Below are 15,690 nucleotides of genomic sequence, written 5' to 3'. Positions count from 1 at the left end.
AGAAGGGTGAGGAAGGTGGCATGGGGATGGGAAGTGCAGGAGCGTGTGGGTCTGATAGTGGTAGCACGTGGGTCGACGGGGGAGTGGAGTAGCAGGAGGAGGTGGTGAGTGCCGTAGTGGGGAGAGGGGAGAAGTGAAGGGGCAATGTAGAGCTGTTTTGGGGGGGTAGGCGGGTAGAGGGAGGTGATTTTTGGGATGGTGGAGAGGAAAACGAGGAGGAGGAATGCAGGTGGCATGTTGGGGTGGGTGGAGTGACGGTTGGGTCAGGGGAGGTGAAGGGATACAGGTCAGGGCAAGGTGGTGTGGGGAATCTGTATCACCGTGGGAGAGTCATTTGAGTCCTTCTGTAGGGGTAGAGTGAGGGTGGAGGGTGGTATTCCTCACTACATTGCTTGCTAGAGATTACAGCAGATCACTACTGTTTACTGATTGGTTGCTAGAGGTCACTGCACATTATTACTGCTCACTTATTGGTTGCTATTGGTTACTGTGCATCATTACCACTTATTGATTGCTAGAGGTTACCGCACACCATTACAGCTCACTCATTGATTGCTAGAGGTTACAGCACTTATTACATCTCCTGATTGGTTGCTGAAGGTTACAGCAAATCATCTCCTGCACACCATGGACTGAGAAGGTGAGGGGACCCACCAATACACAGAAAACTCGTCAGGATTCCAGGCCTCCTGGGATCATGGCAGTGCTGGCTGGGGGCGGAGGGGGGTAAATGGCAGTGCTGGGGGGTTGATGGGATCAGTGGGGGGGTGGGATAAGTGGCAGTGCTGAGGGTATGGGATGAGTGACAGTGCTGGTGGGGGGGGGGGGATTAAGTGGTAGTGCTGTAAGGGGGATTTACACTGACCAACAGTGTAAGGGCAATTCTGCACTTACCACCAATGTAAAGGGAAATGTACTCGGACCACCAATGTAATGGGGAATTTGCACTGACCACTTATTTAACCACTAGCCTACTGGGCACTTATACCCCCTTCCTGCCCAGGCCAATTTTCAGCTTTCAGTGCTGTAGCACTTTGAATTACAATTGGGCGGGCATGCAACATTGTACCCATATGAAATTTTTAGCTTTTTTTTTTTTTTAGACAGATATTTCTTTTGGTGGCATGTAATCACCTCTGGGTTTTTCATTTTTTGCTAAAGAAACCAAAAACAACAGAGAATTTTGAAAAAAAAAAGTTTTTTCTTAGTTTTTGTTTTAAAAGTTTGTAAATAAGTGATTGTTCTCCTTCACTGATAAGCACTAATGAGGCTGCAGTGATGGGCAATGATAGGTGGCACTGATGAGGAGGCATTGGTAGGTGGCACTGATGGGCATTGGCAGGCATCACTGATGGGCACTGAAAGGCAGCACTCATATAGGGCGCTCATATATGGCACTGATAGGCGGAACTGACTGGCACTGATAGGCGGCGCTGACGGGCACTGATAGGTGCCAATGACTGGCACTGATAGGTGGCACTGACTGGCACTGATAGGTGGAACTGATTGGCAGCACTGATAGGTGGCACTGACTGGCACTGATAGGTGACACTGGAAGGCAGCTCAGATGGGCACTGATATGTTGCATTGATGTGTACTCGTAGGCACTGATAGGTGGCATTGATGGACACTGACAGGTTGCACTGCTGGGGCTACACTGATCATCAGGGCACACTGTGTACATGTTCCCTCCGAGGAATGCCGATTACCGGCTTTCCTCTCCTCTCAAGCTGTCAGCGTGACAGATCGTGAACAGAAAAATGCCGGCATTACCCTACTTACATGTGATTGGACACAGCTGATCACATGACCGAGCCGAAATCTTCGGCTCTGTCCGTTGATCCGCTGTGTCCGAGGGAGCCGTGCATGCACGGTTAGAATGGGAAGACGTCATGTGACGTCCTCCCAGAACGAGAGAACTGCCTTGTGCCCATCATTGCCATATATGGCGGGCGGGAGGTGGTTAAAGGGGTTTCTACAAGGTCCACCATTGTAAGGGACGATTTGACACTGACCACAAATGTAAGTTAGGATTTTTTACCAGCTACCAATATAAAAAGGAATTTCTACACTGGCCACCACTGTAAAGGGGATTTACATTAACCACTAATGTAATGGGAGCATTCACAGTGACTACCAATGTAGGAAGGAATTTGCATTGATCACCAATGTAAGGGGGGCATTCACACTGACTACACCACACATGAAAAATCACTTTCTTGACACCACAGAAATGTTCTGCCCTTTAGTAGATACACAGGAGTGCCATTAATTGTTAATGACACCCTCACCCATCTGCTGACCTGCACCAAAATTCACAGTGCTGTGGCACTGTAAGGCTCGGTGTGAAAAAAGGGCCAGAGACTTTTCATCCACATTTTTCCTACACATGATGTATATCTTTTTCCACCCCGTCAGTACACCTTTACATCCTAAATTTCCCTGCTAACCTCTGCACCCCAAGCCTCCCCCATCCTCTCCACCCACCTTCTTTACCTCTGTATATTCCTTCCTTGCTCACCTGTGCACCCCAAACTGTAATTCCTTTTCTGCCTACCTCTACACCCCCCCCACACCTTCCCAGTGGGCACCATTCAGCAGAGGTGATGGTGGCTGGAACCTCAGGGGGGCATAAGATGCATATGAATACCAACGCTATTTGCATATGAATGCCACAATGCCACCACTATTTACATATGAATGCTGGTTAATGATATGTGAATGCTGACATGGTTTGCACACATGAGTCATCTGTACATGGAAATAGGGCAGAGCTGGGCAACATAAGTGACAGCACTTCACACTGAGATATCAGGACAAAGCCTTCAAGGTGCAAGGTTACGTAAAGCGGGACAGCTTTCCAGTATGGGGCAGCTGCTTTGGTCCCTTGCTGGCATGGACTCTTTCTAGCTCTGACACTTTGCTGACACAAAAAACTTTGCCACTGGCAATGATCAATGCCTCTGCTCCTGCCTGCCACTATTATTATTGTTGGCTGGACTGATGCTTTTGTTTGCACACAAAAGCAAATGGTGTTACCACATGGCTGCCACAGTTGCTGGAGCTGCACTGTCCTAGTTCTCTGTTATTTTCCAGTCCATTTGGTACACAGGGACTTCCACTTCCTCTCCAGTGCCCAGCTAACACTTTATAAATGCTTCAGTATTGCGCCTTAAATGCTACAGACACAGTTTTGACGCTCTAACATTGAAATGAATGGAGGTGGCTGACAAGCAGCAATGCATGTAAGTGACATGCTGCTTCATTTTTAGCACAGCACAACAATACCACACCTGTCTGTACTGCTCTGTGTGGTGCCAATCGTAATATGCATGACAGGTATTGAAGGGCAATTAAGAGGCTTTAACTGCTTCCCATCCACCCTATAGCAGAAATACTGCTACAAGGTGGCACGGGTGTGCAAAATCACGTATATACAGTGGGGCAAAAAAGTATTTAGTCAGCCACCAATTGTACAAGTTCTCCCACTTAAAAAGATGAGAGAGGCCTGCAATTCAAGTTGTTTCAGTGTAATCACCATTGTTGCATAATCATATGGTTTGGATGCTTTTTTTGTTTATAGCAAAAAAAATTTAAAATGTACAGGTGATCAAATACAACTAAAAGAAAGCTCTATTTCTGGGGAAAAAAGGATGTAATTTTAATTTGGGTGCAGCGTTGCATGACCGCGCATTTGTCAGTTAAGATAACGCAACAACGTAACACAAAAAATGGCCTGGTCAGGAAGGGGGGTAAATCCTCTGGAGGGCAATTGGCTAAATACACTGCTTAAAGTTGAACTATACTCACCTTCAGTCAAGCATTGTGGCATCGTGGAGCTCCCTGTCGGCCACTGACATCTTTGAGTGGCAGGCTTCCAAGTTGTGATCACTGATTGCTTTTATTTGCTAGGCCATTATGACGTTATTCCCATGAGTGAGCGGGAATTCAGTTAGCTTCAGAATTGCCAAATTTCTACAGTGAGCTGCATGTGCACAGCTCTCTTGTTCAAATATTTTATTGGAAGGCTTCAAGCCAGTTACAATTCCAATGCAGTAATAAAAAAAAAAAAAATTAACAAGGGTAACATAAGATCGGGACAGAGTATGAGATCAACAGGCAGAGATCGATTATGGTAATTTGTATCACATACAGGTACAATCAAGAAGGATGCCGGAATTCTTCCACCCGGCAGTAAACAATACATGGGTATGGGTATAACGCTCAACAGGAAAATGAGAAAACTGAAAAACAGGTATTGAAAAAACGTAGAGGACAATGAGATAATGGCAACAGGAGATACAAACAAAAAACGTCAGAATACAAAGAGCAGCGTGTCAATCTATATTAGGCTGGGGGTCATAGTATGGGTTAGGTATCTCGTGATCAGCTATGGGTAGCTACCACCTGAGGCAGCATGTAGAAAGGCAAGTAGGTGTACTAAGTATGACCAGGTTATACATAGGCTTGAAGAAAATTTAAGAGAAATAAAGAGGAGAGAAAAAAAACAAAGGGGGGAAGCGAGGAACAGGGACAAGGGGGTATGGGACAGAAAAGAGGGAGGGGGAAGGGGAAACAAGGAGTGATAGCATGTGGAGACATGGACAGGTAAGGGCGAAGGGAAGGAAAAGAGTAGTCAGAGAAAAGGAGGGGAGGGCAGAGGAAGAGAGGGAACAGGGGGGTAGCCCCAAGGGAAAGCTAGATCCTGTGGTTGAAAGGGGACCTAAGAGCATAGGTGGACTCAACATGGATAAAGCAAGGAATCATCAAAGTCGGGAGTGTGACGGATGCGGCGTGAGACCCTCAGCCCTTCTCACCAACTCGTGGCTGAAGGACTAGCCAATCTAAAACCGCGCTGTCACGTGCGTAACAACACCATGCTCAGCTGCACCCTGCACAAAGATTTTCCAGCTAATGGACCACAATCTATGTACCGCAGCCCGAGAGCGATTGTTTCTGGGTCAGGTTAATTACGTAATAATCGTCTGTATACACACTGTCATCGCAGGCAGATGTATATACACAGTAGTGCTCTTCAGAAACAGGAATTCTTAGTTTGCATTAAAGAGCTTTAGAAACAGTTCAACACTTTTCAGAAAATAGGATTTATTACTAAAAAAGGTCAAAATGGTGCAATAAAAATATTTAAAGAATAGATGTAGCCAATATATGTATATAAATACAGAGAGCAATACCACAGCAGAGAGATAACATAAAGAAGTTTAGAGAGGTAGGATACTTGCCGTCAGCCTTGGTTTAAGCAGCTTCAAGGGTCCTGAGCAAAAGATTGCCTTTTCTCCCAAAGTTGGTTCCTGATGTTAAAAGGGAGAATTCTTCAACTTACTGCTCCAAGCATAACAGCCTTTTTTCTAGGAACTCAGCAGGGTGTCTCCTTAAAGCAGAGAACCAATCGCCTCATTTGGGGAGGGGTGTTTTAGGCGGGGAACTCAGGCTATGACCAAATCCCTCGCAAGTTATACCATGGTCAATAACCTTCCCTAGGCACATTTAGCAGCCTAGCCACTAGTAGATTAATATGCAGAATGATATCCTGAACGTCCAGACATCAAATATGTCATATCTTACTATTTCAGCTAGAAGTATATGGCTTTCTGCTCTCCTGTAGACTTTAACTATGGGTGTAAGATATCAGGCGACTCGCATTAAACTGAGCTATCCGAATATATGCTTTGTTTCATTGTAATTATTTCCTATCTTAAGATATGAAATTATATGGAAAAGGGGTTTTAAATAGGATGTCTGTTTTACTGTTATCTCAGAATGTCTTTCATGTTCAGTGAAGGACTGGTTTATAGCTTTACGATCCTCTCCAAGCAAGAGTCTCACAGACATACTGGGCCCAGGCTAATTGTGATTTATAACCATGAAGCTATCCCGCTGTGCCTGATGCCTGTGATCTCATCATACATACAGACCACATTTCTGAGGGAGGGGGATTGGAGGGAGAGAGAATGATACAAGTTGGAGGATCTGTAGCAAGATGAATGACCGCGTCCATCTCGGTACGTACAATTGCTACAGGGAGGTAAACAGTGTTCCATCCAGGGTTTCCAAAGACGTTCAAAAGTGCTCACTGTGCCTTGAATAACTGCCTCAAGTTTAGCATGAACCAAGGCTCTCGTGACCCTATGTTTGACTTCCAGAATGTGGAGGTGAGGGGTGTTCCATGCTTTAGCAATAGTTTGTTTTGCCGCAGTAGTAACTTGCAAGAATAGTTTATAACATACAAATGGGACATACCTTGTGGCTTCCTATTTAGGAGGGCAGTGGTTGTATCTGTATAAGAGTATAAGGGAGCATTGAGGACAGGATACTGAAAACCTCCGCCCATAAAATACAAACCAGGGGGCAGTGCTACCAAATGTGATAATAAGTGCCAGGATCCGGGCAGCCTCAAAAGCAAGAGGAGGGGTAGGAGGGGGGGAATTTAGTTATCCGAGCGGGAACCATGTACCAGCGCATGAGTACTTTATAATTTGTTTCCAAGGCTACTATATTTTCTGATGCTGATTCAGTATACAACCATATATCCTCCCATTCTGGAGGGTCTAAAACCAGGCCAAGGTCTCTCTACCAACTCTTAACATAGGATATGCGTGAAAGTGGGCGTGGAGATAGAAGGTGGGTGTAAAGTGTAGAGAGCATACCTCACGCGTGAGGATCACTTTTACATAGCCGTTCAAACTTGGTCATGGATGGAGTAGTAGAGTCACTCAGTAGATTGGGGGCGAAGAAATGTTTAACTTGTAGATAACAAAAGATCTCAGATCTCGGGAGGCCAAGGGATTCACATAAATGAGCAAAAGACTTGAAAGTATCTGGAGTTGTTAAACTGTGAGCCTGTATAAGGTCTCTACACGACCAATTGTGGAACAAGGAGGGGGAGGTCCAGGCAGGAGCGAATGAAGGGCTGCAGAGAAAAGACAGCATGGGGTTATGGGGGGAGCGTAGAGTAAACCTCGTCTTGAGGGTATCCCAAAGGGATAAACTGTTGTTGGTGATTGGGTTATGGATTGTGCGATGTCTCGTGGGTGAAGCCATAGTTAATTTGCTATGGACAGAGGGTCACAGTCCAATGCTTCTAAAATGACCCAGAGTGGGGTTTCTTGTACTGTGTGGTATTTAGGTAGTTGAGCCAGGTGTGCTGCGGCGATAGTACTTAGTGAAGTTGGGGAGGCCTAGCCCTCCAGCCAGTTTAGATGAAAAGAGAGTGGTCTTAGCAATTCGTGGTCTAACTTTGCCCCAGATATAGGTTTGGGTTTGGCGTTGGAGAATTCTGAGGAAATGTGAAGGGACCGTTATGGGGAGAACTCTAAAAAGATAAAGAATTTTGGGTAAGATAGATATTTTAATGACAGTAATGCACCCCAGCCACGTCAAGGGTAGAGAGGACCAAGAGGACATGAGGTTGGTTTGGTGTGTCAGCATAGGAGGATAATTAGAAGAGAACATAGATACTGGATCAGCCATGAGTTTAATACCCAAGAAGGGAAGGTGGTGTGGGGCCCAAGAAAATGGGAGAGCATCGCGAAGATGTGCAAGGGTGGAGGAGGGGGCCGAGATATTCAGTGCCTGAGATTTTTGAGGGTTGATTTGGAGGCCGGAAATAATAGATAACCTGTCAAGGGTGGACACAAGGTTAGAGGCTGAGACAAGGGGGGAGGTCATAAATAGAAGGATATCATTAGCAAATAACATTAATTTATGGTGGTGGGCCCCCAGTTCAAGCCCCCAGATATCTGGGTTATTACATATTGATTGAGCTAGAGGTTCAATGGCTAGAGCGAAAAGAAGAGGGGACAGGGGGCAGCCCTGTCGTGTGCCACGTTGAATAGGGAAAGGGTCAGATTTGTGCCCCACACATTTCAAGCTAGCTGTAGCTAAGGTGTAGAGTGAGGACACCCAGGCTACAAAAATGTGGCCCAAAGCCCCATTTACGCAGAGTGAATTGCAAATATGGCCAGGAGACCGTTTTGAAAACTCTCTTAATGTCCAGCGACACATAACACTCTGGGATATGACGATTCCTAGCCACATGGGCAAGTAGGACAGCGCGCCAAACACCATCGCCGGCCTGTCTAACGGGAATAAAGCCCACTTGGTCTTTGTGTATAAGGGAGCCTATGACCTTGTTCAAAGGCATGGATAGGATTTTGGCAAGAATTTTGACATCAATATTGCTTGAGGTGATTCAACATCAATATTGAGAAGAGAAATGGGTCTGTAGTTGGACCAGGAGGTGTCGTCAGAATAAGGCTTAGGTATCATGCTAATTATTGCTGAAAGGCAGTCTGGGCCTAGTGCATGACCATTGAGTAGAGAACTGAACACTTTGGCAAGAAGTGGGGCAAGAAGGCCCACAAAATGTTTATAATAGGGGAATGTGAAGCCATCAGGTCCAGGGCGTTTGTTGGATTTAAGAGATTTAATCGTTTGGATGATCTCCAGCTGAAATAACGATAATGTGGGAAGGTGAAGGTCAGAAAAGAAGGCTACGGCATTAAGTTCTACAAAGGGGTTTTTAGCTGAGTAGAGGTCTGCTAGGCATTTCTAAAATAATCGGAGAACATTCACCGCGTTACTGGTATAGGTGTCATTGGAGGTTTTTAAGCGAATGGGCTTGCACGGGCGATCGAGATTCTGGACAGTCAAAGCAAGAAAAGTATCTGGCTTATTGGCTTTCATATAGTATTTGTGTCTGGATCTATGTAGTGTTTTTTTCGACAGTGTTAGTTAGAAAAGATCAAGCTCCAGGTGGGCTTTCTTATATGTCTGCTTATGTGCGGGGGAAGGATCGCTCTGAAAGTCTCTGTGGGAGTCATGAAACGCAGTGTCCAGATGTCTATGGAGTAGTCACTGCTCCTTCTTTAAGTAAGAGGCTTGGCTGATTAATACACTGCGCAGAACCAGCTTCTGAGCTTCCCATAACGTAACCGGTGAGATATCCGGAGAATCATTATGAAGTAAATATTCCTTAATTGCAATCTCAACCTGGGCCCAGTGTGCCGAGTGGGCCAATTGGGTGTCATTAAGGCATCAGGAAGAGTCCTTAGACCTAGGGATTAGAGAGGCTATTGTAGTAATGACAGCGTTATGGTCCGTCCAGGAGCAAGGTTCAATTACAGAGAACAAAAAATAGTAGGTGAAGAACCCACCGTTAAAATGATATGATCAATTCGCATGAAAGTGTTGTGCGGATGGGAAAAATGGGTGTACTGCCGTCTAGCCAGGTTAGCTTCACGCCAGGTGTCTAGGAGAGAGTGTTGCTGAAGAAGGGTTTGAAAACTGCATTTGGAGGGGCTGGTTAAATCTGAGACAGGAGATTTATCTAGGAATGGATAGATCACCTGATTGGAGTCTCCACAAACAAGCAAAGTACCCTGTTTATGAGAGTCAATAACGGTCAAGAGATGGGAAAGAAAAAGGGTGGGGTTGCGGTTTGGAGCATAGTAGGATACCACAGTGATTTCTGTATCTAAGAGGTGGCCAGAGAGTATGATATAGTGCCTTTCAGGGTCTTTGATTTGCGCTCGGGGGGGTAAAGGGAGTGGAACGGTGAAACGCAACCCCTGTATTTCTTGTCAGCGGAAGCTGCATATATTTGAGGATAAGAGGCACTAAAATATTTCGGGCAACAAGTTTAGGTAAAGTGTGTTTCCTGCAAGCAAACTACATGAGTTTTAGCAGAGAAAAAGGACTTGAAAGCCTTGGTTTGTTTGTGTGATGAGTTGAGGCCTTGGACGTTCAGGGTAAGTATGTTTAATGGAGCCATGGCAGCCTATGGGTCCGTGTGGCTAGGATGTGATTGGTCTGACCCTCAGAACTATGGAAGAAAGAGAAAGGAAAATGAGTATAGGAGAGAAAGGGAGGAGGGGTGAAAAGGGGAAAAGAAGAGGGAAAAAGGGATAAAAGAAGGTGGGAGGAAGAGGGGATAGATAGGTGTGCCACCAAGGTAAAACAGTACCAGGGGGTTGTGGTAAATTGTCTAACCGGAAGAGGCTAAGAGCCCCTATGCGGGAGGCTAAATGCTGTCCCAGGGGAGCCCTACAAGGGTTACCCGGGGGCAGGGGTGGGGGTAGCAGTGACGGCCACTCCATAGCACAATGGCCATGGGATATTATATGAGGAGAACTGACAGATAGTAGCAGCAGCTGAGGTGGGTGATGGACCCCGGGAGCAGGGTCTTGGGTGAGTATAGAAAACATAGAGCGAAATACTATGGGGTATAGAATACTCCTAGGGGGAGCTCGGTATATTTCGGGGGTGTTCGTTTAGTGCAGGTAGGTAACTTTAATACAGAAGAGACCAAGCATGTCTCTTCTGAATTAAAAACCCTACATATTTACCCATTTTTATTTTTCACATAACGTTTTGTTTTTAATGCAGCTTAAACACAGGGTAATGCCACATGTTTGAACAAGCCTAAAGGGTGGAGTCATCCAGGATTCAAAGCTGAAAGTTGAATTTTTTCTTTCAAGATTTTATTTTCTCCTTTTGGTAAGGCCACATAGCCTTAACTTTATCGAACAGTGTAGGTTTTATTTTCAAGGTGCACTCTTTACAATTAAAATAGTGAACATTACAATCATTAAAAGGCATTATATAGTATATGCAGCTTTCATACCGGTTATCCCCAAAATGTTAGCTTTTGGGACCTGGATGCAAAAGGCATCAAACTATTAAAAAAAAGAAAAGTTACCTTTGAAAAGATAAATTGAGCCATCTTTGTTAGATACAAATGTATCAATTGCCTCATCTCCACATAACTTAATTATAGACTGCTTTTTAGGTTCCTTATTTTCTGTTGATTTTGGACTGGCAGTGATATTCCATTTCCCAGGAGCAGGTGTGACAGTTTTGGAACTGCCTTCAGAAGAACCTGAGCTTGTTTTTTTCTTTCCTGTAGGTTTTCCATACAAAGCTTGAATGGCTTCAATATCATCTGTATGAAGCTGAAATGATGGTTTGTATCCCTTGTACGTTGGAGCCATCAGAGCACCAGGAATAGTGGAATGGTCAAGTCCCAAGGAATGTCCAAATTCATGTGCAGCAGCTTGCAGTAGGTTCACACCTAAAACATGAGACAGAATAAAGCAGGTAAACATTTATCAGACAAAACTTGCTGTTAGAAATTCTGTATATAGCCCTACAGAACAGACAATGCACAGTCAACATGTGCTTTTCTGCTTCACTGCAGCAAGGAAACGGGAAACTTTTATTCAGAGAAAAGAGAGAGTATACCATAGATGCAGCTACAAACTTATGAATACTGTCATCTACTGGTTGAACAATATACAGTATCTATACTGAATAATGATGTAGTTGTTGCACAAAATACATGAACACTGAATTCCAACATTTACACATGATTTACACACATACTCTACACTCAATGTGTGTGTCTACACAGTATATAGCCCTATAGATGGCTTGAGATCACTAATCACTAGCAAGCCGCTTGCAAAAGTAAATAGTCTTTACTGGTCTCTCAAAGCACGGAAACACAAATAGCTTTTCTCAGCAAAAAGTAAAGCAAACAGATCATAGTCCAGATATCAAAAATGCATACAACAGGCTCATTGCTAGTCTCACGGTTCCGCGCCAGATTTAGTGTTCCCTCGTGTTTCAGGGTACCACAAAAGCTGTAGGGGTTCAGCAACCAGCATCTCAGTTGCCAGGAAGTTCACACTTGCTCACAGCTTGTGAATTTCGCCATTCGGCCTCTCTGACACAGTTGCTGAGACTTCCCTGCTGCTTTTCAAGAAGCCCTTACAGGTGTCTTATCCCCCTAAGTTCTTAAACTGCAAAAAAGTCACCCCCCTTAATGGAACCATAACTCAAATAAAGGGGAAATATACCTTTACACATTCCTGGTGTCCTGTACAATATGTGTGTGTGTGTATGTATATATACTGTCTCTCACAAAAGTGAGTCCACCCCTCACATTTTTGTAAATACAGAGCTGAGTGAACTATTGGCGCTTTATAAGTACTGTATAATATTTTAATATATCTTTTCATGTGACAACACTGAAGAAATTACACTTTGCTACAATGTAAAAGTAGTGAGTGTACAGCTTGTACAACAGTGAAAATTTGCTGTCCCCTCAAAATAACTCAACACACAGCCATTAATGTCTAAACCGCTGGCAACAAAAGTGAGTACACCCCTAAGTGAAAATGTCCAAATTGGGCCCAAAGTGTCAATAATTTGTGTGGCCACCATTATTTTCCAGCACTGCCTTAACCCTCTTGGGCATGGAGTGCACCAGAGCTTCACAGGTTGCCACTGGAGTTCTCTTCCACTCCTCCTTGACTACATCACGGAACTGTTAGAGACCTTGCACTCCTTCACCTTCCATTTAAAGATGCTCCACACATGCTCAATAGGGTTTAGGTCTGGAGACATACTTGGCCAGTCCATCACCTTTACCCTCAGTTTCTTTAGCAAGGCAGTGGTCATTTTGGAGGTGTGTTTGGGGTCGTTATCATGTTGGAATACTGCCCTGCGGCCCAGTGTCCGAAGGGAGGGGGATCATGCTCTGCTTCAGTATGTCACAGTACATGTTTGCATTCATGGTTCCCTCAGTGAGCTGTAGCTCCCCAGTGCCGGCAGCACTCATGCAGCCCCAGGCCATGATGCTCCCACCATCATGCTTGACTGTAGGCAATATATATATATATATATATATATATATATATATATATATATATATATATATATATGGCTAACACATTTCCAAGGGCACAGGAGTGACGTAGCAGTATAGCTAGGCAGCTGATAGTTTAGTGCAGTTGTACAGCAGTATATCCTCAGAGACAGTGAGTCACAGCACAGACTGAGTTGGTCATACTGGGGTGGCATCTGCTAGAGGGGTGGTAGACTGGCAGGTAGCTGACACAGGTGGCGACTCAAGACTCAAGAGGAAGTCCAGATGATATTTGGTCATTCTATATATAACTTAATTTAAAAAATGTCAACATAGGTTGTACAAAAAAGTATACATACTGTATGTAATAAATACAACATCCATATTTCATGATACATTAAAAAGATCAGAGATGATGAGGCTTCTTAGAACTGTTGTGGCCCTACAACTAGAAAGTAATTTTTGTGTTGGGGTAGCTTGTACATGGTGCGTAGAGAATGGAGTGGCTCAGTATTTTTAGATATTTTGGATGTGTAGGTAGGGTAATTGTCCCACCTTTCCCAGGAAGAGAATTAAATGAGGGAACTCGAAAGAGAGTGGTAATCAAGCAGTTCATATTCCCCTTTACATCTTAGGAAGAAAGATAAAGGCTAAACAACATACAGTATTTAAGGGGGGCAAAAATTAGTATATTGCATGTCTTATTCCAATTAGTAAATGGTATTTGTGTGAGTGTAAAATTATTCCAGCAGAGCCATTTCGCCTCAGAGTTCCATTAAATGACAGAGGGAGGATCAGTATTTTGCCACTTTTGAGATATGCAGGCCTTGGGAGTGTTTAGTAATGATTAACCACTTCAAGTCTGGCATTTTTTGTTGGCTGATAGCTAAAAAGAGTGGGAAATTTCAGTGGAGACTGAAAAAGTTTTACTTTTGACTGCTGGTGCTTGTAGTTGTTTGATTTAAAAAAGTAAAAGCTTTTAGCTAGACCCAAAGAAGAAAATAACTTTTTCTGTCACTTTTTAAATAACATTTTTTTTCTTCCTTTCCTTGTCTTCCTTCAGTCTGCTAATTAAGAGGAGTGGTTATTTGGTCACAGGTGATAAAGGTCCTATATAATATGCTGTAGAGCTCTCTCTGAGCTTGCTCATTTTTTAACTTGCCTGTATATTGCTTGCTGGACCTTTGCTAAGTGGACATTTGATGAGCGGGGCTAAAAACAGGAGTTGTAAACAGGAGATTATAACAGGAGTCTAACATGAGTCTACTAACCTGTAAGTGACAACTGATATTTCCTGTTAATATTGTAACTGGTATAATGTGTGCTAGCAGGGTGGAAGGTTTTGTTCAGTGCACAGTGTGCCGCATGTATGCAGCAATAGAGCAACAGCTCCAGGATGGATACTGCTGCAACAGATGTGAGCGGGTTGCTCTTCTGGAAACTCGTGTTAGAGATCTGGAGGCGCAAGTTGCAACACTGGGCAGAACCGACAGCCTTCAAAGGGGCCTTCTGCTCTCTGAGCAGGTAGCTAATGGGAATGATGTGGAGGATGGAGGGGCTAATCAGGATTATTAGGTAGGAAGATGGGTTACTGTAATGAGAGGAAGTGGTAGGGGCTCACAGAAAAGGAAGGTCTGCCCTGTATTTGTGCACCCAAACAGATTTGCCAAGTTAGGTGAAGATGTGTGGGTGGCAGACCTGGATGTCACTGCTATCCCTAACAGTTGGGAGGGCAGACCAGCTGGGAGGGGTGGTGAGGGTAGTGCAGGAAGGCCTAGACAGCTGGTGGTAGTAGGGGATTCTATAATCAGAAGGACTGATTTGTTGCCTGGATTGCTTCAACCAAATGGTTTTCTGTCTCCCTGGCGCCAGGGTTCGTCATGTGGTGTACCAGGTTGAAAAATTACTGGGAGGGGCTCGGCATGACCCGGCTGTCTTGGTTCATGTTGGAACCAATGACAGAATACATGGAAGGTGGAGGCTCCTTAAGAACCAATTTAAAGAACTAGGCTGCAAGTTGAAGGGAAGGACCTCTATGGTGATATTCTCTGAAATATTACCTGTGCCATGCTCAACTCAGGAAAGACAGGGGGAGATTAGAGAACTCAATGCATGGCTGAAGACCTGGTGTAAAAGGGAAGGATTTGGGTTTCTAGAGCACTGGGCTGACTAAATGGAAGGGGGTCTGCTGGAGAGGTTTATGTGGAGGCTGGAGGAGTATTAATCTAGGATCAAGGGGGGAGGGAGAAGTAGATTATAATGAGGTAGACAGATCAGGCAGGGGTCAGTACTTATTGGTGGGTGGAATGGGGAAAGATGGGGGGAAGGCTATGGCAGATAAGAAGGTTCACATGTTCCAAACAACCAGTGGAATTGGTACCATTTGTATGAAAATAAAAAATATGCAAAATATGTGTGAACAAGGTGTCAATGAATGAAAGTATTCACCAATGCCAGAAGTCTGCCAAGCAAAATAGGTGAGTTGGAAGCTTTGGTGCATGAAGAGAACTATGTTTTAATTGGTATTGCAGAATCTTGGCTTCATTCTTCACATGACTGGGCCATTAATATTCCTGGCTATGCTCTCTTTCAGAGAGATAAGGTAACTAGGAAAGGTGGTGGTGTCTGTCTCTATGTGAGAAGTGATCTCAGAGTGAGTGTGAAAGAGGACCTAGTTGATGGAGAGTGTGATAAGGCTGAAGCATTATGGGTGGAACTGCACATGGGGGTGCGTACTACAAAGGTAATCATTGGAGTTTGTTATAGTCCTCCCAGTGTTAATGAGGAGGTGGAAACTCAGCTCCTTGCACAGATTGAAAGGGCTGGGACAGTGATAATAATGGGGGATTTTAATTATCTGGAAATTGACTGGAGTAATGGTACTGCAGGAGCAGTTAAAGGGCAAACATTTTTAAATTTTTACTACAGGACAATTTTATGGTACAGTTCATACAGGCCCCAACTAGGAATATTCTCTGCTGGACCTGGTAATCTCAAACCATGCAGAGCTTATTACGAAT

The 15,690-nt window shown here is 44.3% G+C and overlaps 1 protein-coding gene across 1 annotated transcript in view; it reads right to left on the bottom strand.

Annotated features, from left to right (window-relative positions):
- Positions 1-15,690, bottom strand: part of LOC149459263 (matrix metalloproteinase-18-like) — a 281,041-nt gene that overhangs the window by 100,299 nt on the left and 165,052 nt on the right. The window contains exon 5 of the mRNA XM_089681507.1: positions 10,721-11,092. Within this exon, the coding sequence (XP_089537633.1) occupies positions 10,721-11,092 (372 nt within the window). The remainder of the gene's footprint in view (positions 1-10,720; positions 11,093-15,690) is intronic.

Source organism: Staurois parvus, unplaced genomic scaffold (genome assembly GCF_062004578.1).
Source record: "Staurois parvus isolate SC_StPar_1 unplaced genomic scaffold, SC_StPar_1.0 ptg000267l, whole genome shotgun sequence".
Taxonomy (NCBI): Eukaryota; Metazoa; Chordata; class Amphibia; order Anura; family Ranidae; genus Staurois; species Staurois parvus.
Note: the sequence above shows the minus strand (reverse complement) of the source record. Positions and strands in the feature narration are given on the sequence as shown.